The sequence below is a fragment of the Eimeria necatrix genome, genomic scaffold, assembly GCF_000499385.1.
Source record: "Eimeria necatrix Houghton genomic scaffold, Enh_scaff1128, whole genome shotgun sequence".
Classification (NCBI taxonomy): domain Eukaryota; phylum Apicomplexa; class Conoidasida; order Eucoccidiorida; family Eimeriidae; genus Eimeria; species Eimeria necatrix.
The window spans coordinates 1-10707 of record NW_013651916.1 but is presented as its reverse complement, the minus strand read 5'-3'; the positions used below and the strand labels follow the sequence as shown (position 1 = coordinate 10707).

The window sequence follows — 10707 nt, the reverse complement described above, 5'->3', positions numbered from 1 at the left end:
AGAAGTGCAGGAAGAAGAAGAATCCGTTCAGGAGGAGGCCTAAACCCTAAACCCTAAACCCTAAACCCTAAACCCTAAACCCTAGATCTGGGAGTGAGCCCCGGCCAGGAGATGAAGAGCTTTCGGATGGAGCTAGTCATGATGAGGAGACAGAGGCCCAGTGGAACCAAAACGCAAGAAACCCTAAACCCTAAACCCTAATTCAGGGCTAAATGGAACCCTAAACCCTAAACCCTAAACCCTAAACCCTAGGCGGCAAAGCCTAGACCGCTCTTGAAGCAAAAGCATTGAAGCAATGCAAGAAAGAGAAATGTGCGTAGGGTGGGCAGTTGCTTGCCTAAACCCTAAACCCCAAAACCCTAAACCCTAAACCCTAAACCCTAGACAATAGGCCTTTGCGTTTGATTTCCAGCGCGACTGAAAAGCAGTGGCCAGCTGGAAAGAGACATTGGCTAAGAGCTTGGGGTTTAGGGTTTAGGGTTTAGGGTTTAGGGTTTAGGGTTTAGGGCTAGAGCAAAAAGAGACTGAGAGGAAGATTTGAGGAAGAGACGCAACAGTGAGCACAAGAGTGCAGCAGCAGCAACAGCCACAGCTGCTGCAGCAACAGCAGCAGCAGCTGCAGCACCAACAGCAGCAGCAGCAGAAGCAACAGCAGCAGCAGCAACAGCCGCAGAAACAACAGCAGCAGCAGTAGCAGCAGCAACAACAACAGCACCAGCAACAGCAGCGGCAACAAAAGCAGCAGCAGCAACAGCAGCAGCAGCAACAGCAGCAGCAGCAACAGCAGCAGCAGCAACAGCAGCAGCAGCAACAGCAGCAGCAGCAGCAAAGCTGACGCTTAAGTTAAATCGCAGCACAAACGTCTGAGAAGGAAAAAGACAAAAATAAAAAAGAGACAAAAAGAGAGAAAGGGACAAAAATGGAGAACCAAATGGAGACACAAATACAAAATTTTAAATTAAAATTAAAATTAAAATTAAAATTAAAATTAAAATTAAAATTAAAATTAAAATTAAAATTAAAATTAAAATTAAAATGAGGAAAAACAAAGCTGTGGCAGCTGCTGCTGCTGCTGCTGCTGCTGCGGCTGCTGCTGCTGTGCTGTTCATCTGGTGCTGCTGCTCGGCTAGCTGCTGCTGCTGCGAGCAGCAGCAGCAGCAGCACTTGCGCTGCTGCTGCTACAAAACCGAGCAGATGGTGCCCAGGGCACCCAACACTAAACCCTAAACCCTAAACCCTAAACCCTAAACCCTAAACCCTAGAGCCTCAAAAAATGATCAGCGCAGTCCAATTATCTTGGCGTTTAGTGCAGGCAAACCCTAGACCCCAAAGCCTAAACCCTAAACCCCTAATTACGAACCCTATACCCCAAACCCTAAACCCTAAACTCTCAACTGTTGACTCTAAACCCCAAAATGTAAACCCTCGACTCTGAGTGACCCTCGGCGTGGCTTAAGTCTGCTAAAAAACCAAAAACGGCATATATAGGAGCCGACAAAAGTATACTCTCTAGGGTTTAGGGTTTAGGGTTTAGGGTTTAGGGTTTAGGGTTTGTCCTATAGAGCATGAAGAAACAGATACTGTGGAAGGTAACCCAGGGTTTTCGGCTTCAGCGCTTAGGGTTTAGAGAGCAGGCGACGGGTTTCTGATTCGCTCGAGGGTTTAGGGTTTAGGGTTTAAGGCCTAGGGTTTAGGGTTTTCGGGTTCACGGCTCGTGCGCGAGGGTTTAGGGTTTAGGGTTTAGGGTTTAGTTCCTGTCTTCGTCTTAGCCGTCTTTTGCACACCGCAAATTCTTTTAATCAGGATGAATATTATATTTAATTAAAATTAATTTAATTGCAAATAATATATTTATTTAATTTTAATTAAATAAATATATTTTAATTATTTATTTCCGCTTTCTTTCTTTTCCCGCGCAGCCGCCAGGTGACCCCGCGAGGTGTCTGTACACCCGGGAGCCGTGCATGCAAAGGGAAGTTTGAAAATTCGGAAAAGCGAAATAAATAAAAAATGAAATAAAAAAATAAAAATATAATTAAAAGTAATTTAAAAGGAATTAAAGGATTAAAAAGGGTTTTTGGAGACTTTTTGAAGAAAAGGAGACCCCTTTTTGTGGTTTAGTCTCCATTTTAGGGTTTTCATTTTGTTATTTGCCATTTTGCCATTTTAATGCATTAATGGCATTAATGGCATTAATGGCATTAATGGCATTAATGGCAAACTGCAGCAAACAAACAAAACCCCACAAAGCAAGAAAAGGAGACAGGAGACAGGAGACAGCTGGCTGCAGCCCCGGCGCTGCTGCCGCTTTGCTGCTGCTGCTGCTGCTGCTGCTGCTGCTGCTGTTGCTGCTGCTGCTGCTTGCTGCTGCTTCAGATTTGTTTCGGTTTGCTGCTGCGCGCGAGGCGGTGTCTCCTGGCCGCCGCAGTGTACGTACACCCCAGCGCCCCCGTGGTGCGGCGAAGAAGAGACACTTGAAAGAGACAAAAGAGAAAAAGAATTAATTTTTGAAATAAAAAATAGTTTTTGAAATAGTTTTAAAAAGACTTTATTTGCTGCTGCTGCAACTAGCACTCCTAGCCAGCTGTCTGTCTCCTTTTGGCCTTCTGTCTCCGAGCAGCCCCAGCTAGCCACTTTAGGTCCCACCTAGCAGCAGCAGCAGCAGCAGCAGCAGCAGCAGCAGCAGCAGCAGCAGCAGCAGCGCGAGTGGCTGCTGCTGAGGGGCCTCTCGCAGCAGCTGGGGGCCCCTGTCTCCTTTCTGTCTCCTTTTGCTGCTTTAGTGCGAAGGCCTAGGCCTTAACTGAAGCTGCAGCAGCTCCGCTGTGGGGCCCCACACCTGCGGGCCCTGCTGCAGCTGCTGCTGCTGCTGCTGCTGCTGCAGCTGCTGCAGCAGCAGCAACTGGAGCCCGGGGTGTCTGTCTCCTTTTGCGTCTCCTAGAGACAATGCGCCCCCCCCCGGCCCCTAGGGGCCTGCTGCTGCTGCTGCTGCTGCTGCTGCTGCTGCTCTTCCCTTTTGCTGCTTTTGCTGCTCCTGCTGCGCTGCCAAAAGCCCTCAAAGGAGACACTAAAAATGGCCCAAAAGAGTCCCCAGTGTCTCCCCAGGGGGGCCCCCAGGGGGCCCCCCTGATGCCTTTAGAGAAGGCTGGGGGGGCCCCCTTGGAGCAGCAAAAGAGAGACACTTTGTCCAGTTTGCTGCCGGAGGAGACAGGGGGCCCCCCATTTCCAGGCGCTGCAGCAGCAGCAGCTGCTGCTGCTGCTGCTGAGCAGCAGCAGCAGCAGCAGCAGCTCGAGAGACTCTTCAGTCCTTCTTGCCCCATCCAGTGGTCGGGCGTCTCCCCCGAAGCCCTCGCAAACACCAACACCAGCAGCAGCAGCAGCAGCAGCAGCAGCAGCAGCAGCAGCAGCAGCAGCAGCGCAGCGGGACTGCCCCACAGGCTGCGGGTGTGGGCGTACCCGCCGGTGTTGATTCCAGGTGTACGTACAGCCCTGACAGCAGAAGTGGTGGACTCCAAAGGGCGGCTTGTTGCTGCTGACTGCGGCTCCGTGTCTTTGCTGCTGCAGCAGGGCCCAGCAGCAGCAGCAGCAGCAGCAGCAGCAGCAGCAGCAGCAGACGGCGTGCCGCTGCAGGGGCTCGGGCCCCAGCTGCTGCGGGGGGGCCGCGCCACCTGGCAGCTGACTCTGGGGCCCTCCCAACTGTCTCCTTCTGTGTCTCTGCTGCTGCTGCTGCTGCCAAGGCTCTGCAGCATTTCTTTTGCTGCTGGAAAGGCCCTTTTGGAGACTGTCTCCAACTTCGAGTTGCTGCCTCCCGCCTACTTGCTGCTGCCTCTGCAGCAGCAGGCCCCACCCCACAACGGCCTGCAGCTCTCCGGGGGCCCCGGGGGCCCCGGGGGCCCCGGGGGCCCCAGGGGCCCCGGGGGCCCCCGGGGGCCCCCAGGGTAGTGGGGCCCCCGCGGGGGCCTCCGCCGCTTTAATGGGCCCGAAGTTAGTGATAGCAGAAGTGCATCTTTTGGGGGGGACAGTGGTTGAAAAGGAGACAGGAGACAGGGTACAGGGGGGCCCCCCAGACTGCGAGGGGGCCCCCGGGGGGCCCCCCTGCCTCGTGTTTACCCCTTTTGCTGCTGAAGTGACCCTGGAAAGACCCACTTTTGGGTACTTGTTGGGTCTCTCCAAACAGCCGGGGGGCCCCCTGGCTGTTGCTGTGAGGCCCCGCCGCCAAAAGGGGACAGGGGGGCCCCCCGAGGAGGCCCTGGGGACCCAGCTGCTGCTGCGCGTCGGGGGACAGCAGCAGCAGCAGCAGCAGCAGCAGCAGCAGCAGCAGCAGCAGCAGCAGCTGGAGGAGTTGGTGGTCTTCAGGCCGGAAGACTGGCAGCAGCGCGTGGCAGTTGAGCTGGAGTTCCCCATGGCAGCAGCAGCTGCTGCTGCTGCTGCTGTTGCTGAGGGACAGTCCCCAGTTGTCCTTGAAGTGCAGCACGAAGTGTCTCCTTTCGAGCCCACTGCGGCGGACCTTGCTGCTCCTCCTGCAGCAGCAGCAGCAGCAGCAGCAGCAGCAGCAGCAGCAGCAGCAGCAGAGCTGTCCCCCGCGGGCGTGGGGATCCCCCCTACGGTGTCTGTACACTGCAGAGTGCAGACCTACGTCGACGACTTCACCGACGAGTCCCTTTGGGGGCCCCCCCCGCGGCGCAGGGGGGCCCCCACCATCTCCGGCCGCCCCGTCTCCGTCCGCTGCCGCCTGCAGCGCGCAGCAGCAGCAAAGGGCCCCATTCGAGTTCGGGTTTTTGCTGGGGGGGCCCTCCGTTTGCTGCGGCCTTTGCCGGGCACTGACATCGAACTGCCCCCTCCGGGGGCCCCCGAGGGGCCCCCCGAGGGGCCCCCCGAGGGGGGGCCCCCCCAGGCCCCCGCTGGGGGCCCCCCGGGGGGCCCCCAGGGGGGGGAGGGGCCCCCCGGGGGCCCCGCGGGGGGCCCCCCGGGGGGCCCCCCGGGGCGGGGGGGCCCCCCGGGGGCCCCCGAGGGCCCCTGGGAAGAGGCGGAAGTGGAGGCCCTGGTGGTGGCGGAAGGCGGGGGCTGCACGGCGAAGTCGTGCACTCTGAGCTTCGACTTGGGGCCCCGGGACTGGAGACGGGGGGGGGACTTGCAGCTGCTGCCGCTGGGGGGTACTGTGTCAGTGCTTCCTGCGGGGCCCCTGTGGGCGTTGGCGGGGGTGGACGGGGCCCCCCAGCTGGTCAAAACTTGGGCCCTCATGCCAAAAAACGAGGCCCTCTTCGAACTTGTTGTGCCTGGGGGGCCCCTCGCGCAGCAGCAGCTGCTGCAGTCCTGCGTGTCTGCTGCTTGCCGGCGGGGCGACGGGTACCCTGTGAAGGCCACGGCGCGCTGCTTCGGGGGCCCCCTGGGGGGCCCCCACCCCCCGGGGGGCCCCCCGGGGGGCCCCCCGAGCGTGCGGCTGCTGCTGCAGCCCGCCGTCTCCGCGGACTGCAGGCTGGAGACAGCAGCAGCAGCAGCAGCAGCAGCAGCAGCAGCAATTGGGCAGCTGCAGGTGGTGGCTGTCTCCAACTCCAGCTGCTCAAGTGTCTCCTTTTTCGACAGAGACTCCGCCACTTGCAAAGACTGTCCCCGAGGCTTTCTCTGCGCCGCCGGCAAACTCCTCCGCTGCCAGGGGCCCCCCGCCTCGCCCTGTACCCTCTGCCCCCCCGGACACCAGTGAGTGGGCCCCCAGGGGCCCCCAGGGGCCCCCAGGGGCCCCCAAGGGGGCCCCCAGGGGCCCCCAGGGGCCCCCAGGGGGCCCCAGGGGCCCCCAAGGGGGCCCCCAGGGGCCCCCAGGGGCCCCCAGGGGGCCCCAGGGGCCCCCCAGGGGGCCCCCGGGGGACTGTTTTGTTGGAGTTTCTTTTGTGTCTTTCGCTTTTGTCTCTGTAGCTTTTGGGTCTTTGTTCTTCTTTTCTTTTGTTTCTTCTGTCTTCGTCTTTTTGTCTCTTTTTTCTTTTTTGTCTCTTTTTTCTTTTTTGTCTTTTTTTTCTTTTTTGTCTTTTTCTTTTCTTTTTTGTCTCTTTTGTCTTTTTGCTTTTTTGTCTCTTTTGTCTCCTTTTTCCCTTTTGCGTCTGTCTCCTTTCATGCTAAACAGCTACCGCTCGCAAGCGCAAACCCTGAGCCCCAAACCCTAAACCCTAAACCCTAAACCCTAAACCCTAAACCCTAAACCCTTTGCTGCTGCAGGTGCAAAGACCTGAGTCTCCAGCTGGTGGACTCTTACGGCAGCACTCCAGTGTGGGGCTGCGCGAACTGCCAAGTGTCTCCTTCTGTCTCTTCCCGCGAAGAGACCCAAGTCCAGCCTAGCCAGTGCGCCTCCCGCTGCTGCTGCTGCTCCTGCTGCTGCTGCTGCTGCTGCTGCTGCTGCTGCTGCTGCTGCGGCAGTTTCGAGTTGCTGCGGCGTTGCTGCTGGCGCTGCTGCTGCTGAAGCCTGCGCAGCTGCTGCAGCAGCCGCTGCTGCTGCTCGCTTTGGCGGAACCAACCCCTTACCGCTGCTGCTGCCGCTGCTGCTGCTGCTGCCGCTGCTGCTGCTGCTGCTGCTGCTGCTGCTGCTGCTGCAGCGCTGCGCCCTGCGGGCCGGGGCTGCACTTGTCCCCAGAAGGAGTCTGCATGCGCTGCCCCCTCGGGGCTGCATGCAAAGACGGAGTTGCTGCTGCATGCAAAAAGGGACAGTTGGGATCGACTTTGCTGCTGCTGCGCACGAAGTGCGAAAAGTGTCCCCAAGGCCACTTCTGCCCCAAGCCCGACCAGCCCCCCATTGCCTGCCCCTCAGGTCAAAGGAGACACTTTTGCTGCTGAGAGGAGACACTTTTGCTGCAGAAAGGAGACACTTTTGCTGCTGAAAGGAGACACTTTTGCTGCTGAAAGGAGACACTTTTGCTGCTGAAAGGAGGCACTTTTGCTGCTGAAAGGAGGCACTTTTGCTGCTCGTCAATGCAATATAATAGATGTGTCATTATAAAACATATAAATATACTTATTACACTTTTTCAAAAGAAAAATTCAATAAAATAAAAATGACTGAAAACAATAAAAGCAATTGAAAACACAAGTGATAGAAAACAGTAAATAGAATTGAAAACAGCAAAATAATTGAAAAAAATAAATATAAATAAATATCACGAAAATAACTGAATATAATAAATATAATGGAATACAGTGAAAACAACTGCACAAACCACAAAAGTCAACAGCATAGACAACTGCCACAATGCATGCATGCATGCATGCATGCACGCATGCATGCACTTGTGCATGCATGCACGCATGCATGCACTGCTGCATGCATGCGCGGACTGGGAAGAGTGCATGCGCTGCGCATGCAAGCAGGGCTGGTGGAAGGGGCCTCTGCACTGTTGCATGCATGCATGCACTGTTGCATGCATGCATGCATGCACCGTTGCATGCATGCATGCACGCACTGTTGCATGCATGCATGCATGCACTGCTGCATGCATGCGTGGACTGGAAGAGTGCATGCGTTGCGCATGCATGCAGGGCTGGTGGAAGGGGACTCCTGCCTGTTGTGTCCGGGGGGCTTCTCCTGCCTCTCGGGTGTCTTGACACCTTGTCCCCCCTTCTTCTCCTTTTCTCTTCCTGGAGATTTGCGCTGTCGGCCCTGCCCCCCCGGCTTCGAGTGTACAGACACCGCGCAGCCCCCCGCCGCCTGCCCCCCCGGCCACGTCGTCCTCGAGACCGCCCGCCCCATCGATCCCGATCCCAGCCTCGATCCCGATCCCAGCCTCGATCCCGATCCCACCATCGATCCCGATCCCAGCGGCGATCCCGATCCCAGCGGCGATCCCAGCGGCGATCCCAGCGGCGATCCCGACCCCACATCCGATCCCGCTCCCGGTCGCCCGGTCGCTCGCGCGCTCGCTCGCGAGCGCCGCTGCGTTCCGTGCCCGCGCGGCTTCGAGTGCCCCTCCCCCTTGGCTGCGCTGCCGCTCGCGAGCGACGCCGCGAGCGACGCCGCGAGCGATCCCGCGAGCGCCCGTTGGCCGCGGCCGCTCGCGCGCTGCCACTCCCACTTCTCAGACCCCGCCTGTCCCCCCGGGGGGATCTGCTGGGCCGGCAAATTCTTCCCCTGCCCAGAGTCCGCCAGCTAGCTAGCCAGCTAGCTAGCCAGCTAGCCAGCTAGCTAGCCAGCTAGCTAGCCAGCCAGCCAGCGGGCGAGGGAGCTAGCTAGCCAGCGAGCGAGCGAGCCGGCAGATGGGCAGATAGCTAGCTAGCTAGCTGGCAGATAGGCAGATAACTGGCTAGCTGGCTAGCTGGCCAACAGCGAGCTAGCCAACTAGCTAGCTAGCAGCTAGCCAGCTCGCTAGCTAGCTAGCCAACAGCTAAACAGCAGCCAGCCACCAGCTAGGCCCCAGCTAGCCAAGAGCGAGCCAGCTAGCCACCAGCTAGCCACCAGCTAGCCACCAGCTAGCCAAGTTTGTTTGTGGTTTGTCTTCAGGGGACACCGAGTCAGCGAAAAAGCTGCACTGGACACCAGCTGCAGCAACTTCGCCCAAAAATGCGAACCCATTCCAAACCCCCAAACGCAAACCCCCGAACCCCCCCCACAGCCTTCCTCCCCCGTGAGGGTTTAGGGTTTAGGGTTTAGGGTTTAGGGTTTAGGGTTTAGGGTTTAGGGTTAAGTGCGTGCAGCGCGCTGGCGGCGTTCGGTGCGGCGCTTGCGCGCGGGTTTAGGGTTTAGGGTTTAGGGTTTAGGGTTTAGGGTTTAGGGTTTAGGGTTTAGGGTTTGCGTGCAGTTTCGGGCGGGGACTTCTCTGTCTCTGCGGAGAACAGAAAAAGTGTTTGGAGACTTTTACACTGTCTCCTCAGCTTCGGAACTTCGCTCTTGCGCCTACTACTCCTCCGTGAGCTGTACAGACACCGCAGTGCTCTTCTGCCACGGGCCGCTGCAGCTTCCGGTGTCTGGACACAAGGAGATAGGCCACGAGGGACTTGTTGGTGTCTCCAACGACCACCTCGGAGTCTGCGAAACTGTCAGCTGCTGCTGCTGCTGCTGCTGCTGCTGCTGCTGCTGCTGCTGCTGCTGCTGCTGCTGCTGCTCAGGGGGCCCTCAGCGAGAGGGCCTGTCCCCCCGGGAGGTACCTGGACGCCAGCACCAGCATAAGGTCCATGGTGAGGCCCCGAAGAATGTTTAAAGTGTCTCCTTTTATATAATTAACTGTCTCCTTTGAGTTAATAAACTGTCTCCTTTGATATAATTAACTGTCTCCTTTGATATAATTAACTGCCTCCTTTGAGGCATTAAAATGTCTCCTTTGATATAATAAACTGTCTCCTTTGAGTTAATAAACTGTCTCCTTTGAGTTAATAAAGTGTCTCCTTTGAGGCAGTAAAGTGTCTCCTTTGAGGCAATAAAAGGTCTCCTTTGATATAATAAAGTGTCTCCTTTGAGTTAATAAACTGCTTCCTTTGTGTTAATAAACTGTCTCCTTTGAGGCAATAAAAGGTTTCCGTTGAGTTAATAAACTGTCTCCTTTGATATAATAAACTGTCTCCTTCGATATAATAAACTGTCTCCTTTGATATAATTAACTGTCTCCTTTTGAGGCAATAAAAAGTGTCTCCTTTGAAATAATAAAGTGTCTCCTTTGATATAATAAACTGTCTCCTTCGAGCTAATAAAGTGCTTCCTTTGAGGCAATAGAGTGTCTCCTCTGAGGCAATAAAAAGTGTCTCCTTTGAGTTAATAAAGTGTCTCCTTTGACATAATAAACTGTCTCCTTTGATATAATAAACTGTCTCCTTTGCTATAATAAACTGTCTCCTTCGATATAATTAACTGTCTCCTTTTGAGGCAATAAAAAGTGTCTCCTTGGAGTTAATAAAGTGTCTCCTTTGAGGCAACAAAAAGTGTAAAAAGGAGACAAAAAGTGGAATAAAAAGGGGACTAAAGTCTCTAAAAAGGAGACGAAAAGTGGAATAAAAAGGAGGCAAAAAGTGGAATAAAAAGGAGACAAAAAGTGGAATAAAAAGGAGACAAAAAGTGGAATAAAAAGGGGACTAGAGTCTCTAAAAAGGAGTAAAATCCTTCTTCAAAAGGACCCAAAAGGGACTCCAAAATGGCATTTTAAAATCCAAAATTTGAACTTTTTTTCAGGAAAATTGCAAAATTTGCCCCGCGGGAAGATACTGCTACGCGTACAACTTCGACAACCCAAAAGAGCCCGTCATCAAAGGCACCATTCTTCCCCCGGGGACTGCGTAAACAAACAAATAATTAAATTAATTAAATTAATTAAATTAATTAAATTAATTAAATTAATTAAATTAATTAAATTAATTAAATTAATTAAATTAATTTAATTTAATTAATTTAATTTAATTGTCTCCTTTGGTTTAATTGGAGCTTGCTCAACCGACACAGACAGACGCCAGGAGAACACTCCAGAAAAAGCAGATCCAACAGACTCCCCCTCCCCCCGCTGCTGCTGCTGCTGCTGCTGCTGCTGCTGCTGCTGCTGCTGCTGCTGCTGCTGCTGCTGCTGCTGCTGATGACTGCAGCTGGAGAGTTTCCCTTGTCCCCCTGGGACGTACACGACGATTTTCGCCAACACTCTGGAGCAGTGCACATCCTGTGGCGCAGGTGGGCCTCCCCACCTCCCGCTCCCGCTGCTGCTGCTGCTGCTGCTGCTGCTGCTGCTGCTGCTGCTGCTGCTGCTGCTGCTGCTGCTG

General features: G+C 55.2%; 5 protein-coding genes across 5 annotated transcripts; 3 read left to right on the top strand and 2 right to left on the bottom strand.

The window, feature by feature from the left end:
• Positions 1-2943: 2943 nt before the first annotated feature.
• On the top strand, positions 2944-3939 carry ENH_00004470 (hypothetical protein; the record flags this gene model as incomplete). Its single annotated transcript, XM_013578399.1, has 1 exon — positions 2944-3939. One exon carries the CDS (start codon positions 2944-2946, stop codon positions 3937-3939), a length of 996 nt encoding a protein of 331 aa, XP_013433853.1.
• Positions 3940-3970: 31 nt separating this feature from the next.
• On the top strand, positions 3971-5698 carry ENH_00004460 (hypothetical protein, conserved; the record flags this gene model as incomplete). Its single annotated transcript, XM_013578398.1, has 1 exon — positions 3971-5698. One exon carries the CDS (start codon positions 3971-3973, stop codon positions 5696-5698), a length of 1728 nt encoding a protein of 575 aa, XP_013433852.1.
• Positions 5699-6237: 539 nt separating this feature from the next.
• ENH_00004450 (hypothetical protein) lies at positions 6238-6776 on the bottom strand (the record flags this gene model as incomplete). The annotated part of the gene is made up of 2 exons (XM_013578397.1): positions 6238-6448; positions 6508-6776. 2 exons carry the CDS (start codon positions 6774-6776, stop codon positions 6238-6240), a joined length of 480 nt encoding a protein of 159 aa, XP_013433851.1.
• A 729-nt stretch (positions 6777-7505) lies between these two features.
• Positions 7506-10240, top strand: ENH_00004440 (hypothetical protein; the record flags this gene model as incomplete). Its single annotated transcript, XM_013578396.1, has 5 exons — positions 7506-8113; positions 8474-8597; positions 8772-8879; positions 9079-9147; positions 10133-10240. 5 exons carry the CDS (start codon positions 7506-7508, stop codon positions 10238-10240), a joined length of 1017 nt encoding a protein of 338 aa, XP_013433850.1.
• Positions 10241-10386: 146 nt separating this feature from the next.
• Positions 10387-10706, bottom strand: ENH_00004430 (hypothetical protein; the record flags this gene model as incomplete). Its single annotated transcript, XM_013578395.1, has 1 exon — positions 10387-10706. A coding segment is annotated over one exon (320 nt), but the record flags the coding sequence as incomplete, so codon positions are not given.
• Position 10707: the final 1 nt, after the last annotated feature.